Here is a 17694-nt window from a genome sequence, read left to right as displayed (position 1 = left end):
TATATATCTATATATATTTCTTGTAGGTTATAGCGATGTACTGTTTTATGATACAGGTGACTCCACTTTAATATAAACATCCTTGGTGGAGGGGAGGGGTGTATGCTCCAGACATGCTTGTTTATTGCAGTAATTTCTTGCTTTTCTTCAAGATTCAGTCGGCACTTAGGCATAAGTCAGAGATTGAACACCATCGCAATAAGATCCGACTGAGAGCCAAGAGAAAAGGGCACTATGACTTTCCAGTCATGGATGACATCGGAGTCACCGACACAAAGGAGAACAAGCGGATCTACGAAAAAGCACAGCTGCAGATTGACAAGATCCTGAACCCAGACATCCACGTCCCCTCTGTGTTTCTAGAATCTAGGAAGAGGTATATAAAACTGCACCTATTCATAATACAGTGGAAGGGATTCTGTAGTGTTTCTTTTTATCCTGGACACAGTAGTTGCTTTTACATGTCTGATGCAACTTGGTTATAACACCAACCGTATCTTTTGCTGGACATACTGAAGAGCAATTTGAAAAATGCATGAAAAGGTGAGGTCAGAACTTCAAACTATTGCTCCTGGTATCCAGGGAAAAAACAAAGGTTATGTGGAATATGTATTTCCTTTTCACTGGGCACTCAGGAGGTATTTCAAATCCCAGACAAGGCTAACAGTTAACCTTAGAAGTTTGTATCTTGGACCAATTTAGCCACCTCCTCAATCTGCACTAGAAAGCCACAGCTCTGAATTACTGAAATCATCCTCAAGCCTTGCAAACAGACATTTAGCAGCTACTATCTGTGGTGTTCATATCAACAAGTTAAATAAAAAAGACGCATTCACAAAGAGGGTTGCCACTGTTACTTTATGTTTACTTAGTTCAAGAGGAAAACGTTCTCCAAAACAGAGAAGGAAGAACCAAGTAAACGGCAACCTGCTTGAGGCAGACAAGGACAGACTGCTAACCACAGACAGTGACGGGACCTACAGGAGGCCCCCAGGAGTCAACAACGTGGCTTATGTTGTAAGTTTGTCTATAATTCCAAAGCCAGTACTATAACAGTGAATCATATCATGAGGAGGGCAGCATTTTAAACAAAACCTCAGGAAATGAATTCCTTTGAGGATCATCGGAAAGACTGAGCCCCTTTACCAAACCATTCCCCAGAGGGCTCTCTAATATTGAAGCCAAAATAATTTACATTAAAAAAATGTATTCATTTAGAATATTGGGGGGGGGGGGGGTTAAATAATGGAGGGGCTCTGGACCTTCATGTCAAGTGAAGCAACCTGATGGACTTTTTTTTTTTTTCAATTTATGTCAAAATATTAGTTATCTAAATCACAAGAATTTGGGTATTTTTTTCTTGTTCATCTCTGCACCAGTACATATTGTATCACAGGCAGACAAAGCAACAAGCAGTGCAAGATAGGGTTCCAGCAAAGTAGGTAGCCAATCTGAAGAACAGTCTTCCATTATTGCTGTGCACTGTATTGGTTGTTGCTGTATCTCAGTATCACAGGTGCTATAATTGAATGCATCCAAACTGCCATTTATTAATACTGCTGCTGTTCAAATCAAACAATACCTACTGTTTTTTCTTTTTATGTTGCTACTGAAAAAATACATATAAAAAGCTTGCTTACATGTGCATAGAAGTGTATAAAATATATTCATTTTCTTTGCCTTGACCCCTGCAGTCAGACCCTGACCAGCCTCAGGAGCAGTGCAGCCCCTCCCCTCAGGAGAATGAGGTATTCTTTACCTCCCCCACACACAGCCCCATCCCTCCAACCCCCTCGTACCTGCCCCCACAGCCTTCCATTGAGGAGGCCCGGCAACAGATGCATTCCCTCCTGGATGACGCCTTTGCCCTGGTGGCACCAAATAGCCACGGAAGCAACGCTGGGATCAAGCTGCCTGGGGTCACAGTCGCCCAGCCCGACACCAGCCCGCCAGCGAGAACCAACAGGGGCACCGGCACTGGCCAGTGGGGCTCACTTAACACACCTTGCCAGGGGCCCAACCCTTTCTCAGCAGTAAGTGGCACAATCTGGCAATTGTTGTTAGCATAACAGTACTCAGTGGTATCTACTTATACAGAAAAATTTACCTGGTTCTCAAAGCTGTTATTCCAAATCATTAGCCAGTTGTAAAAGAAAGAAAGAAGAAATAAAGAGTTTAGTATAGAGCAACAGAAACAAGAAACAGTTGTTTACACGCCTCTGCATTAAATGTCTAAGTTTTTTTTATTTCTGGTTTGGTAGCTTTATTGGGTGGATTGTTTCCTTTTAAAAAATACCTTCTAATGAGGATTTGATGTAAAGATCTTAATATTATCAACTGAAAAGCTTCAACTCTGCTTGTCAAGTTAAACTGATCAGACCTGCCCTAATATGTATTCATCAGAAGCCTCTTCTATTGGGTTTGTTAAACTGCATATGGCTGAATATAACAGCTCTGTGCTCGAAAAACATCTACAGCATTTGCAGAGATATGAACAGAAAGTCTGCCTTTTAAGTCACCAGAGTTACAATAGAGGATAAAGGTATTAGATTGAAATGAAATGAAATATGCACAAAACCTACAGTTACTGCTTTTTATTATCTATTAAACACACTAAACCTTTTACCAATCCCTTGCTTTATGCAACAAGCGACATTATGTTGCACACAGTATGTGACTCTGCATACAGTATGTGACTCAGTGCATTTAGAGTATATGGAATCCATGTCAATTTACACTAACGACCTTTACAAGTAAGACAGATGGGATTTCACCGACACTTGATCAGGTCAAGGAACACTGGCTTTACCTCTGAAGAACTTAGCCGTGCGTAAAAAGTAATTTGTGCAGTAACAAGGAGAAATCCTGTGCTGTTCGTTTACATAGGGTAAAACTACGGAGCCCGGGAGGGGACACGAGAGAAAAAAAAATATATATCTTGTGCACACGTCTCACTATCTTGTGGAGATATCTTGTGCGCACGGTATATTAAGATAGTAAGACATGCGATGAGATACAGATTTTTTTCTCTTATGTCCCCTCCCTGCTTCCATTAAAGTAAGCATTTCAATTTGCTCAAATGAACGGCACAAGAATAAAAAGAGGTTTGCAATATTTGGTTAATTTGATTTTTTGGAGTTTAGGCAGTGGGTGCATTTGGTTAAGGTGAATTGTGCACAGCATTATTTTGTATAATTAAAAATCACCTGCCAGCTCTTTTTCATAAGCTCATATGTTTTAAAACAGACTACAGTGGTATAGAAACTCCACGGTATTACAATTCCATTCAGTCTGACCTGTGGCCCTGTGTAGCCATTTTTGCTAGCTTTTTAGTTTCCTCATGATTAAGACCAAATGCTGCCGCTGTTAATTGAAGCAGAGTAGCTGCACACTTATAAACACCCCAAACCTAACAAAATGAAGACAAGTGAGTTAATACGAGACCACAGTGATGAGAGGCTTCATTTTTATTATGTTAAAACACCATCTTCCCCCACGTTAACTATATAGAATATAACATGTGATTACAATGAGAGATTAGGCTTGGCTTAGTGTTTATTAGTTGTATATGTTTACACTCATTTAACACAATGTATTGTCATTATGATTATTCTATCTCAGCGTTATGCAGAGTTGGGAATGTCTCCTCCATCAGGACTATTACAAAGGTGAGATTTTCTGATTTACCTTCTCCGTAATATATAAGGTGCCTAATGGTACAACACATTCAAATAAAAGTGCCTGTTGATTGATTTATTCATTTTGGGGAGAGGGAGGGGGCAGGGGCAGGGTGGGGGGTGTTCTTCCTTATTGAGGAGGGTCAAATGTATCTGGTAAGGTAGCTTCTGGTGTCTCTGTCAATTAATCATTTTACTTTATGATAGAGTGCTTTCAACTGAGGGTGATTCTTTCTGTGTTTCTGTTATCTGTGACCTTGTTTCCATGGAAATCTGCCCAGGCAATACATTTTTGAGACCTCTAAAGACCTGAACACTGCACTCTTCTCTAGCTAGTATACTTAATGCCACATTTCTCATCATAGATTCAAGCTGTGAATAGGATCTTGCTTCTGCTGGGGAAGTGTCATATCTTTCTTGCAATATGTGTTGTTGTTGTTGTATCAAAATAATTTATAATATTGTTAACACTGGATATCCTTTTACTATACTATAATGTGCTGGAGTACACAAGTCAGAGTACTGTACAAATCAATGTGAAATATGAATGATATAACAGATGTATCATTTATATATGTATATAGCAGTTAAATTCTTATGTTAACTGACACTAGCACTGAACTCTCACACATGTGAAAAAAATACAGCAATTGTTATATCCACTGGGCTGGTACTTCCCTTTAACAGAGTAATAAAGGAAAATGTATTGAACAAGGCCTCTCATTAGATATTCATTGTAGATAGCAGGATAAATGATCGGTGGCTTGTAGTTTATTTTAGTAGCCTGGAATACTTCACTTTGTCAACTTCACAGAGTTATAGTCCATAAAAAAGTGGGATTTTCCAACTACCTCCAGCTTCCTGCAACACTTCAGTAGTTTAAAGATGCACTTGGTTTGATTGGGGTGAAAGATAGCATCACAGCAAAAAACAGGAAATGATCAGTATTTTTAATGACCTTGACAGAAACAGTCTATCACATTCAAGTCACAAAACCGTGATTGACGAAAGCTGGTGCTGCATTACCAGAAATGTAAAGTAAAACATTACGCATTTTTTGTTCTGTTTTAGAGAACTGTTACGGTGCTTTGGGACAAGCCATTGCTTGTCTTTCTTGCACCACGTCAGCATCGTCTTCTTGGCCAGATGTTACTAGAATTTACTATACAGAGACAAGGCAGAGTAAACAGACACCCAGAAAATAGACATGCGACGTTTATTCTGCCTGAAATTGAGCAACAAAAGTTAATACCATGTGGGTCATCCTTTAAGCACGCTGTTGTGTTGAAGGAACACTGCTGGGCTGGGGCAAAGGTTTAAATTAGTCTAATGGTTGAACGACTGCTAATTCAAAGTCAGATAATTGAGGTTAAAGTAGCTGACTGGTCACTTATTTGAGAATGTACTATTTTGTAACACTGGCACTATTGTTTAGGGCAGCTTGGGAATTTTTTTTTTTTTTAATTATTAATGTTCTAAAACGGATTCAGCGTCCTTGCCAACCCAGCCTCACTGTGCGTCACGTTGAAGACATCACGTCATGTGCGGTTAGTTTACTATCGTTAAAAAAACACTTAATTGTCTCTGATAGCAGGCAAGGCCTTGGTTCAGGATATCTGCAGTCAGGAGATCCAGGCCAGCAGGAGAGCTTGTATTCCAGCAGAGGGCTCTATGGCGAAGACATTCCTTCGTCCGCACGGCCTCGACCAGTAGGGGGCACTACAGGTACTGTTATTTTTCTTTTGCATTTCTAATGTCAGTCATCCTCTATCCCAGTGGTACTCAATTCTGGACCTTGTGGTCTTTATTCCAAGCAGCTCCTACATCCGGTAATCTCCTCTTTGCAGATTAAATGGACTATTTTACAAACCTGCAGGAAGTAAAAACCTAGACTGGACTGGATCTTGAGGGGCAGAATTGAGTACCACAGCTCTATACCAAATTGTGGTCCTAAATGTACAGATAGTAGTGCACTAGCCTTGGTTTGTTTAAAATAATAAAATCTGTTTTTCAGTCTCCCCACCTTGCTGCTACAATGTGCTGTTTTGTTTAATTGTTTTATTTTTTTGTTTTCCTATGCATATGGTTTCCTAAGCAAAGTGATGTTACATAAATCTATAAAAAGGTTTTGAGAAGAAAACATGTCTCAAACACTGGCTAATTCCAATAAGAAGATCAAATCAAACCTTAAACGCAGGCAGCAGGCAGCATATTCAATTTATAATACAATATGTTATATTATGTGCTGGCAGGGTAGTTACAAAGTGATTTTGCCACGCTGTGTTGCTGCTGTAGAAAAAAGCATGCCTAAGAGCCATGAAACCCCCTTATGACCTATGGTGGGTGATACCAGTATCATCGATTTGTTTAAATCTGCCCCCAGGTGCACAGCTCCACCACCTGACACAGGTGGGACTGTCCAGTCGGATGAGCTCCCACCCAGGACAGGTTCTGCCAGAGAGGGCAGCTCCAAACCAGCCAGAGGCCTCTGGGTGGGCTCCCTATCGGACAGACGAAGAATTCACAAGAATGGGTCAGCACAGGGACCCTGTAAGTAAAGACATTTCTTAGTACAATACCTTCGATTGCATATATCCCATTACAAATATAATGGCATTTGGTTGTAGATTTAAATTTGCGCATTATGTTTTGTAATTAATTAGCATTCAGTTATATCTTGGTCTGTTCATTACGAAGTAGTTCCCATGCTGTTTTAACTCTTCATTGTTATACTGATTATGCTATGTCAGGTCATTTAATATTATTCATTTTAATTATGGTGCTACTATCCATGTCACTGCTTTTAAAAAGTACCACATAACAAAAATTTTGAAAATTGTGTGCAGGTATGTAATGCTACAACTACATGGGATGAAAAAAGCAATCTTTATCAAGTTGTTTGTTTTTGTTTTGTTGTGCATTTTCAAAAGCAGCTATAAAGATATTGGTGACACAATTAAAATGTAAACCTGGGGTAAACGAGAAACTTTGTGAGCGAATGCTTAGCTGGAACTGTATTTCTTTTTTAATTTCCTTGTTGTAGTCAACACCGTTTATAACAAATATTGTTCTTGACTAACTGCAGTAAGTATGCATCCAAGAAAAGTTTTACAACCAACATTATCTCTTTCAGGCACAGATGCTTGGGTTCCCTGACTACTCCTCGTCCTCAATGTTCCAGATGCCCAGGACTGCGCTAAGGGAACTGGCTCCAGCGGCCCACCTCCAGCACAGTGTTCTAGAACCCGTGGGGACCGGCTTCCCCTCAGAAGCTGCCGACGAACCCCCGCCAGGTCACTCCTCAGCCTCCCTCATCAAAGCAATCCGAGAGGAGCTCATGCGGCTTTCACAGAAACAGTCCGCGGTGCAGAGCTTCCACAGCTGAGCTGCCTCCTGTACACAACCACTCCCTCCTCCCCAACAAGGAAATGCTTCCCATGGAAGTTCCCAGTCGCAGAACCGGACATACATGAAGCTATCTTTATAGCAGTACTGGAACCAAAGTACAGTGCAAAACCAGGCAATACCTAGATTACAGGTACATGATGCCCACCCATCACTCTGATAAATAGGGGTTGTTTTTCTGTAAGTCTGCAGTAGTTGCTCTTCAGCTGCTCACCCAACAAGGTGATGAGTTCTGCTCCCAGTTTCTGTAGCTGACAACCACAGTGCCAGCTCACAGTCTTTTGAGTCTCGTTTCATAGTGTGGTGGAACTCATCATTATCTATGAGTATGGCAACAGCGGCTGAACTTTTCTTGAAGGCATCCCCCAGAGTGCAACGACGGGGCTAGCTCTCTAACTACAGCTCATTGCTTTTCAGGCCTCGGCAGATGACCTCCATAATGGACAACGTAGCAAGACCACTGTGTAATGTGTCAACATGTTGATTGAATTGTTCATATTTTAGCAGCTACAAATTGTTTGACAAAGACAAAAAAGGTTCAATAGTGCATATATACATATATGTGTTCTTTATGATTTTTCTCCCAACTATAGAATATCTTCACTTCTTCTGCTTCTGCTTCGTTTGTAATGGATTACAAAGATAAGTTTGTTGTTCAATCCCAATTTTATTGTATACAATACAGGTCCTGCATAGCTACTGTTGATATCTTCCTGATTTTCCTTGGTGCTAAAAATCAAGCTGTCCCAACACAAAGAACACGTTGGCTTTATTCTTAATGTCTGGGTACCATGGTAATGAAACATCGACACTCACAATTAACCTGAGTGTGATTTCAGACACGAAAGGTTACAAAAGGAAAAGGTTTACTGTAATTTCTTCTGGAGTAGATCAGTGTCTATTATACACATCAGACTTAACCTAAATAGGCCTTCAGCTTACATACAATATAGCACAATATAACACGTTCAGGTAAAAACAAGAGACTCGACAGCTCTTTGAGTTATGGTTATGATGATGCTGATCAGGTTCCATTTAAGAGAAGGTGTATGCCAACAGGGGTTTTAACTTTTCTATAGAAACCCTGTTTTAACGTCTTAAGCAATAGTTTCCAACAGTCTTAACATGTACAAAAATTATTTTTACACTGTAGGTCACGTGATAGTTTTCTCAGCTGTATTTCACTTGCGTAGCTCACTCATTTCTGTTGCATATAGTCTGTTTCTGTTCCCTGGAAAAGGGTACATTAGTGTTTTGAATGGGAAGCTCAGATGTAACAGGGGCTATAAGGTGTTGCAAACTGTTTTAGGATGCGAACACAAATGTATTTATTTATTTTTGTCCTTTTTTTAATGAAATCGTAACATTGTTGGAAATTTCTTTGGAATCAGTTACACTGAGCGAAATAAGATGAAGTGTGGTGTTTGGGTATTTGTTTCACTGGCCATCTGCATAAAGGCTGTTGGCTAACTAACAATTACATAATTATATTGGCATGCTGGGCTTTGGTCTGTAGCTATACCGCTACCGCTAGTGGAGGGAGCTCATACTGTGCAATTGACATCTGGAATTGTTGCACTTCTGTAGAATGCAAACCACTTTTTATTTAATATCTACCGACACTGTATAATTGGATATTTTCAATCAGCAGGCTTACTGGGGGCACAGTGTAACTGGATAAAGACGTGCCCTTGCACTCATTGCTAAACAGGGCACAAAAAGCAGGAAAGTTCAGAAGGTAAGAAATAGATGCATATATGGAGTACTTTACCAGGAGTAAACAGCCTGGATTCCAGTTGCAGTTGACAAAGCTTTAAAGTGTTCATGCTAATGTGGACATGCTGTGAAATTGTCTCGCATTCCATTTCTCTAGGAAACTGCAATCAGTCAAGTGTTATAATTCCACACAGTTACTATGGTCCCGTTGTGAACTGGGTATAATTGTAAGGCATTTAGAATACAGGATACCAGATACTTGCAGTGCATTTTGTTCAAATAAGTAGCTAAGGACTAGGTAAGTATGATTTGGCATGCATATTTAAATGTTAAACATCTGCTTGTGAGAATATAAATATTTTGTACGCACCGGGTAAACAAACTAATTCATAGTTGCTTGCATGGGATAATTCGTACTTTAAAGACACAAATAGGATTATTACATTCAATGTGAGCCCTTAGCTCAGCATGTGCCTTATAATATTACCACACTTGTGTAATACTTCAGATGTTTGCAATCGATTTGCAACCAAATAGTACTTAAGATGCTTTGGAATCACTTTGCAACCAAACTACCAAATGCAGTGGTTGAGTTGAGATTCTATGGAAATTTCCACCTCGGCAGTTATTTATGATGCAAAAGCTTGACCTGAGCAAGTAGAATTATATTTAACTACAAATCGTGGTTGTGTCATCATAACATGTTGCCACTGTCACCCATAACCGTGTACAAATGTGACCAGTGGAATCACCACCTGACTGAGAATATGGTCCTACGTTTTCCATGTGCGGGATATTTGTAAATATGACTGTAAGTTTCTCATTTTGTGAAGGAAAAAGAAAATGTTGGCAGGTCCAACATAGGTTTGTTTTATGAACTGCATGTTTTATGAATATTGGGTTTTAATTATTTACAATATGTATGTTGTGCATGTCAAAAATAAATATGTAAAAAAAACAAAAAAAAAAAAAAAAACATGGAGCACAGCAGAGGTTTATGTTTAAAATTAAGAAATAATAATAATAATAATAATAAAAAAAACATAAATGAGAACATACAGTAAACCCCAGTGTAAAAATGCACAAGACTTTTAAAAGATGTATCTGTAGTTCTGCATTGTAGCTGCCAGGAACCAGGCGTGCTCATATGTAAATGAAATGCAGTATTATAATGCAATGAATAAGCACGGACAGTCAGATCCCACAGAGGTGATATGGAAACGTTTACTAAATGATTCACTGTGTAACAAAAAACTTTTTTTTTTTTGTTCCTGGGTAGTAAGTGTTATTTCCTAATTGCTTATGCCTCAAAAGTATAGAACATGGCTATTATTCCCCACAAACTTTGCTTTTGTGACCAGGACAGTGATATTTCAAAATATCACTATTTCCAGTGAGTAGTTTTTTGAGATTTACAATTATACTGTAAATACAGTGTAATTGTAAATCTCGAAAAACTACTCGCTTCTAAATCTTTTGTAGTCATCTTTGTATTACTTTAGTATAAATGTATATTAATTTGGATTCATATGTTGTTTTTTTCTGACTTTATGTGAATGAAAAGACACACATTTGCCCATTTTCCCATTGGAAATAGTGATATTTTGAAATATCACTGTCCTGGTCACAAAAGCAAAGTTTGTGGGGAATAAGAGCCATTTTCTATACTTTTGAGGCATAAGCAATTAGGAAATAACACTTACTACCCAGGAACAAAAATTGTGTTACATAGTGTTATTACTGTTTTACTAGGCTTAAACATGCTAGCAGAAGCTCACTCTGGCTAAATTATTTACTGGTAGAGTGGTAAAAGATACATCACTGTTGAATGTTTGTAGTGGTTGTGGGTTTGCAAATTATTTTGCTGCTGGGCTTTGCTGAGTTTGTTCAACCCTATTCACAGCCTTTACATTGCATATCTATTAAACACCTGACACAAGGAGTTCATTTTTAGAAGGACCAAAATACATCTTATGTATGTAATAAAGGATACAATAGATTTTGATTTTAGTTTTTATTTCCCAGAAACTCAAAATAAGTATTGACTGCACTACATTGATGTTTGTACTAGAGGTGCCAATTAAGACAGATTAACATCACTTTTGCTCTTACTGTACATTGCTGTCATTTGTGCGCTGTGAACATGGCTCTCATTTGTCAGCTTTGATAAAAAAGAGAGGAATTAACCGACAAAAGATGTACCTGTAATAATGTATTTAAATGGTGTTCCTTCTTGCCATTTGTCCTTTCAAAGGTAACTCTGCTTAACACCATTATGAAAAAGAATTACTGTTTTTTTTGGGGGGGGGGGGGGGGGGGGGGGGGGGTGCTCAAGAGCAGAATGCGTTTTTATTGTATACAGTTATTAAATATGGTAAGAGCAAAACACATGGCAAATGAACACTGTGTAGCACAAAGATACATTGAATTACCAGTATAGTGGAGTACAATATACACCTTGACGTTGCATTAATTTATTATATCATAGTCAACATCTGAATATTATAGAATACAGTTACAAATATGGGTGTAACACAAACAGGGTAATATGAAGGAAAAGTGCACAAAAATCTGTATAAAATGCACACATCCTGTCAAACACGGAGCCATACAGTATTTAAAACGATAAGCTCTGAAGGTTAAGTGACTCTTTGATAATGTCCTCTTCCTCTGCTTAACATTTCAAACATTTTTTTACATGGATACTGTACCTGCAAAGGCAAGCAGTTGCCTATACAGACTGCATTCATGCAGGAATTACATAAGTCATGTACCAGCTTGTAATCTACTTCAAGAATCAAGTCACAATTCAAATGCTTTAAAATACCTTCTATTGTGTTTATGTACAGTATGCAGCAACACATTCATTCTAAATTATACTACTGAATTACAGTAGTAAATCAAAAATGCACAGTCTGTTTCTGACTGTTGTGTGTATTGGTTACCTAACATTAAAAGTCTACTAAAACAATACCTTATTTCCAAAAACACTCTGTATATAGCTTCCTTTCATATGGTATTTGCCCGTCTTCACTTTTAACATTTTTTACATCACTGTTGCATTTAGAATGACAAGGTCTGACATGGAAATGTAGATGTACAGTACTACAGTAAACATGTGAATATGTGTCCTGGTTTTGAAAAAAAAAAAAAAAAAAGATTTTCACTTGTGTCTTCTGCTTGGAATAGTTAAAGCACACAGTGCTTGGAAGGGCTGTGCTGGTCAACAAGCAAAATCTCAAGCAAAAAAAAAAAGAGGTTGCAATTATAAACTGTAGAAGTCAATGGAATACCATGTCCGGCCTTACAATGTATACAGTACTTAAAACAATAACACTAGCGAGTTCAGGCAGTACCACCAGAAAACACCTTCATTTTCATTTAGGTTAGGTTTAGGGTTAGGGTTAGGGTTTAGTTTTAGAATTGGGTTTAGGCTTAGGGGTTAGGGTTAGAATTAGGGTTAGGGTTTTGGATTAGGGTTTGGGTTAAAGTTAAGGTTAGGGTTAGGTCGGTTTAGGGTTATGATTAGGGTAGGGTTAGAGTTAGGTCGGATTAGGATGAGGGTTGACACTGATAATTCCAGTATAATTGTAATATTTTTGTACCATTTTGTGGCTGTTTCTGATAATACTATGGTCAGCTTTTGACTCTGGTGTAGCTTCTTCAGGGTAATATACTGGTGTTATCTCAATGGTATTTTATGTAAGGCAAGTAACAACTCTCTCTGTCCTAATGATACATTGTTTATTTATTTAGGTACTACTAGACAAAGTTAGGTAAATAATCCGCTGACCTCAATTTGAATTTGGAATGTTTTGTTTGTTGCCTAGATGTCACCACAGCCCTACAGATTACACAGAAAAGTAGCACTGCTCATACACCACTAACTCAGAACCTGGCTGCTGCCTTACTCTTGACAGGCTCTGTTCTTTGGAACTCATTTTGCTTTTAATAGCAAAGTAATTCCTTGTGCTTTTAAAGCTATTTTTGTATTCTGCTGTACACTGACACTTTTTCACAAAGAGGACATCTTAAAAGACTGTAACCTCCATATTTTATCAGTATGTGCTTCCATGTTTGGTCTTTACAGTGTCGACTCCTCATACAGTATCTCCATTCTTGTAAAATAAAAACATGTTGCTAGCTGTATTTCTCAGTGTGTGTTTGTGTGCCTGTGTTGCTTGTTTGCAGGAGGTTTTCCATTGTTTTCTACATTTGAAATTCACTTTTTTTTATTTAAAGGAAATCGATCCTGTTTTCCCCAGGTAGAAACTCTTGCATGCCCTAAGCATTGAACTCTCAATCTTCCAGCAATAATGTGTAGACTCAACACCATTAGACAACTTGCAGGTAGAGAAAAAATGAAGGCTAGGCACTTCAGCTATTTCAGTAAAGATATTCCCACAACAGCTTATTTTACCACCGTTCCTCTGCTAATAATCCAATAGAATCTCTTTCATTCAATGCTCTGAGCAACTAAGGCAGGATGCTACCAGAGTTATATGTTTTCCCCTTTAATGTGCAGCAGAGACAAGGCCTTGAAAACATGTTCACACAAATCCTTTACCTTTCTTTTCAGACATTCTTTTCATTTTGACCCAGAGGCACCCATTTTTTTTTTATTATTCATTATTCTTTCACAAACTAGCATTGTGTTAGGAAAAGTCATCCTTACCTTTTTTTTTTTATCTATGCAATCCTTCTGAGTTCTTATTTAATACTATTTTTTTGATGAGCCTGTGTTAAGGTGCTTTAATTTCAGATAAGGGGCTACAGTGCTCTTCAGTTCTTGTGGCATGCCATAGATACAGGTAACACAGGCTAGATCAGCTAATGTCTTTATAGAAGTAAGAGCAAGCGCCGTCTAGTGATCTCCAACATTGGATCAAGTTTTGTTTTTCTGGCAGAGTAAACTGCTGAGCCCTAGATATTGCTGGTGCTTACTAATATAAAGACACTGGCTGATCTAGAGTGCATTACATATGTCTAGAACTGAAGAGCAGTTCCAGACTGTTCGCAAGAAGTTTCCCCGACTCTGCAATTAACATAGTGTCCCTGTGATAGGTTGGCTGATGGTCAGGCAGGAATAACACATACCAATATTAGAAATGAAACAATTTTTAGGCAATTTTATTTTTTAGTAAAACCATCAATTAAATAAAACAAACACAGGCTTTACAATTTACAAACAAACAAGAACTACCCTGCCCAGTTTAGGACGTCTATAAAAGCACATTACACAACACACCCAGCTTTACTCACATGTACTGTACTACGCAGGTGGACTGTAATTAACTAAAGAGCATAACTCACTGACCAACTGGCAAACCAATGAGGTTTCAAGTTTCCTCAACTCCGGGCACATTCTCACACGGCAAGAATGGAAGGAATCGGTGAGACCATTCTCATGGCAGGTATTGGGATTTTAACCCTACCAAACAGAAAACTATTTACGTAGTTGAAGCTGGCACTCGTTTTGTACATGGGAGGACATCCCCCCAGCCTATGCTACCTAGCATGTGACAGGAGACTACCCACATCACTACAGTCCCATTCAGAGGAGTGTCTATCACTCACCAAGGTTCTAACTGGAAATAAATACATGGGGGACATTAATAAGTGCAAACCACTATAGAGGTGAAGGATTCCCTACAGTGTTGTAGCTTCAAAAACTGTATGAGAAAATAAAAGTACAACTAAATGAATGAAAGAGTCACTGAAGCTAATAAAGGTTGGAGTGTAATACCTTTGGGAACATAATACAGTTACCAGGTGACTTTTTTATGCTGGTGTCTGAGGACACTTGAAGGTTAATAGTGAAAGTTACAGTTGAGCTTATAGGAAAGTCATAGTCAGTAAAACTGTTTCATTTCTGGTTTCCGGCCCTAGTCCTCAGGCTCGCATGTACTTTTTCTGTTCGTCGACTCCCATTTTACTGAGCTTGTTGGCACAGAGCAGGATGAGAGTGAGGAACCAGAGGCCCCAGCCCACTGCTGCAGCTGTCCAGCCATAGTCAGTCACTCCCATCTGGCAGCACTTTGCAGCCATACTGCAGGCTGCCATGACGTCTGATTGTGGGGGCAAAGGAGAAGTACATTACTGCTATATTGTATTCACTGTTTAACATTAATGCAAAGATTGCATCAAGATCTTCACACTACAATGAAATATACACATATTTTGTGAACGGAAACTCAAACTGCTGATTGAAGCATTTAGACAAAGAACCATACAGTATGCGTGTCAGAAAGCAAAAATAAATTATGCTGTGTAAGTGTTTGAACATGTTTTAGAAGCACAACAAGAATTAAGCCATGCATTGGTGTAATGTTCAGTATTTCAGTACTGCCCCTTTAAGAGTTAAACGAAAAATCACCTCCCAGTTGGGAAAAGAGGTTTCTCTGAAAAGTGAAACTAGGGGAGTTGATTGCTTATCTCCTTTATTTAAAATTTAGACCTAATTAAATGATACTTTATAAGGGGCATCTTATTTGGGATGGCTCATTTAACCAAAAAGGTTGGATGCACCATATGAATCATGTTTACATTTCTGTAGGTGTAGTGGAGGCAGTTATCCAGCAGACATACAGTATAGACAAACAGGAGCTCTCTTAGAACCAGATACATGGTTAAAATGAACACAGCTAAAATTGCACTCATGCAGTTTTTCATCTCAGCAATTCAATTAATGTTTTTAAATTAGGAACAAGCAATGCCCTTGACATGTTTTAAGGGTTCCAGAAAAAAAAGAAAAACTTCATCCTTTATTTTATCACTTACCTGAACACTCTGAGGAAATGCTACTGCCATGGTTTGTGGAGTTAGAGATTGTGCTTTCAGATCCTGCAACAAGGCAAGTACTGTCTATTAATCAAACCAGATTAGAGCAAATCCAAAAGGACACCCAGTAGTTACTGGAGAAAATATAACAGCACGCCTGTAGTACTAAACGGTAATGCTATTCAAATAGGAGCAAATGTGCCATTTTACTTGCTTTCCCATAGAAGACCACACTAAAGAGACACATACACATTAGGGCATTGCTCTTCACTTTCTTTTAGGAAATTGCCTTATGTGGTAGAATAAATATTGTATGTAGTTATGCTGGTTACAAATCCATCACTGCTAGTCAAATTAGTGTCACCAGAAAAACCTCTGACATAAAACATCTCATTTGCATGGTGGCCTGAGGGGAACTATGTGGCTCAATTGGCATACAGTCAAACAGGCAAGGTTGGAAATGTTGGAAATTGCTAAAACGTTTAATTATCCACCTGGTTTCTGATACACTACTAATAAATGCAGCATTTAGTACATGTTTTCATCACACTTTTATGACTAGTAACTATGTTGCCAACTATGAACATGCAGTATGTTTAAAAAGAAAAGGGTTTGTTTGTTCACTGAAATAAAAGTAAAATAAATATATACACCTATAAACTATTATTAGCCAGTACTTAAGGAAAGAGCAGTAACTACAGCAACAAAGCCCTAGATACACAATAAGGTCTTGTACCCACTTTTTATTTTTAAAGTATAATTTTTTTTATTGCCATGTTTTTTTTTAAATTAGATATAGAGGTTCCATTTTACAATGCAACTGTATAACTGGAGTTATTTAAAAAAAAAAATCTTAAACTGTTTTATGAATATCAAGTTTAATTTGACTTATAATAAACATCTTCAAAACACAAGTAATAACCATGTACTTCAGTACTGGCTTTTTACTCAAATGTGTAAGCTATTAGAAAGGCCTTACCTGTAACATGGCTGATCACAGTGAAAGACACCAATGTGAATGCAACAGCGATCGCAATGTTCCTCATGGTGTTCTATTGATAGTACTGAAGTTTGGAAACTCTGTCTTAAAGCAAGAGCTGCAGCAGCAGATCTTCAGTCCCTCTTAGACAGTACCAGTGACCAGGTAACTCCACCCACTGCTCATAACCTTACAACCCGATTACATAGGAACAAACAGACACAAGGGCATACATAAGCTAGTGTCATATTGCATACTGTGTCTTATCTGCACTTATATAAATGTTACTGTTCATAAATTCATGTTTGAGTCGTTTCGAAAACTTGGGTAAAAAGAAATAATAGAAAAACACTCCATAACACTAAGCCACTAAGGGCTACCAAGACAGCAGCGACCAAGCGTGATAGGGTTAAAATTGTTCTGGAAGTAATTCGTGGTCATTCTTCAATGATTACTACCCCCTTGGATGTGGAAATGTGCAGCTGCCTGTTTTTCGGGATGCCATTGATATGCCATCAATATCATAAATGTCCTTATTTCCAAATCTTCAGAGTGTACTCTTTATTTTGAGACGCGTGACACAGTGGAAAACGATTGCCACCGGGGTTGTAATTTATCCCACAAATAGTTTGTTTTTTCTTTCTTTTAATATGCTATGAGAGAACATTATTAAAGATGGTTCAAGAACAAAAGTCATAATTTCATCTAGTTATCTTCCAAGGCTAATGATGATCACTGTTTAATTGCATCGGCGAATATATACAATTTGAATTTGTTCACTAATTTTCAATTTAGCTAATTTAATTGCTATCTGAAACAAAACACGTTGAAAAAACATGAAGCCTTGTTATACTTTTTCCAAAATGATTGCACTTGGATAAACCCCTTAGGAGGCAATATCTTTTTTTAAAGGCTCAGAAACTTTGATGCATGAATAATCCCTTTAAAAAGTACTTATATTACAGCTAATATTACTATTAATTGTTTTCATGTAACATAATTATATGAGGCAGTCATATTTGGTAAAAGCTAGCTTCCAAAATGACCTCAGGGCAAACTGCACTAGCCTAAACATGTTACAAAATAATATCTTGAATGTCAAATGTATCAAGATATCAGAGTTTACTAAACAAGGGT

The 17694-nt window shown here is 38.1% G+C and overlaps 2 protein-coding genes across 6 annotated transcripts in view; one reads left to right on the top strand and one right to left on the bottom strand.

The window, feature by feature from the left end:
* LOC121318094 (UPF0606 protein KIAA1549-like) overlaps positions 1-9778 on the top strand; it is a 56625-nt gene extending 46847 nt beyond the window's left edge. For 2 of the 5 annotated variants that reach the window (XM_041254372.1, XM_041254370.1), the window contains exons 14-20: positions 153-376; positions 873-1017; positions 1695-2033; positions 3622-3668; positions 5272-5402; positions 6061-6227; positions 6811-9778. In XM_041254372.1, coding sequence (XP_041110306.1) covers positions 153-376; positions 873-1017; positions 1695-2033; positions 3622-3668; positions 5272-5402; positions 6061-6227; positions 6811-7062 — 1305 coding nt within the window. In that variant the 3' untranslated portion in view covers positions 7063-9778. Of the gene's footprint in view, positions 1-152; positions 377-872; positions 1018-1694; positions 2034-3621; positions 3669-5268; positions 5403-6060; positions 6228-6810 lie in introns of all 5 variants that reach the window. The other 3 variants (XM_041254369.1, XM_041254368.1, XM_041254371.1) reach the window with 2 other exon arrangements.
* A 3675-nt stretch (positions 9779-13453) lies between these two features.
* On the bottom strand, positions 13454-16697 carry LOC121318093 (transmembrane protein 213-like). Its single transcript, XM_041254366.1, has 3 exons — positions 16558-16697; positions 15579-15641; positions 13454-14866 (listed from the first exon to the last, which is right to left on the bottom strand). Exons 1-3 carry the CDS (start codon positions 16622-16624, stop codon positions 14691-14693), a joined length of 306 nt encoding a protein of 101 aa, XP_041110300.1. The 5' UTR covers positions 16625-16697; the 3' UTR covers positions 13454-14690.
* Positions 16698-17694: the final 997 nt, after the last annotated feature.

This window comes from Polyodon spathula, chromosome 7, assembly GCF_017654505.1.
Source record: "Polyodon spathula isolate WHYD16114869_AA chromosome 7, ASM1765450v1, whole genome shotgun sequence".
Classification (NCBI taxonomy): domain Eukaryota; kingdom Metazoa; phylum Chordata; class Actinopteri; order Acipenseriformes; family Polyodontidae; genus Polyodon; species Polyodon spathula.
The sequence above is the reverse complement of the archived record's forward strand: the minus strand, read 5'-3'. Positions and strand labels throughout refer to the sequence as shown.

Bases quoted from the DNA above. Each gene is read 5' to 3' on its own strand.
- LOC121318093 (XM_041254366.1), bottom strand. From the start codon at position 16,624: ATGAGGAACATTGCGATCGCTGTTGCATTCACATTGGTGTCTTTCACT. The intron at 15,642-16,557 runs GTAAGGCCTTTC...GCCTTGTTGCAG, and splicing joins TGTGATCAGCCATGTTACAG to GATCTGAAAGCACAATCTCT. The intron at 14,867-15,578 runs GTAAGTGATAAA...CCCCACAATCAG, and splicing joins CATTTCCTCAGAGTGTTCAG to ACGTCATGGCAGCCTGCAGT.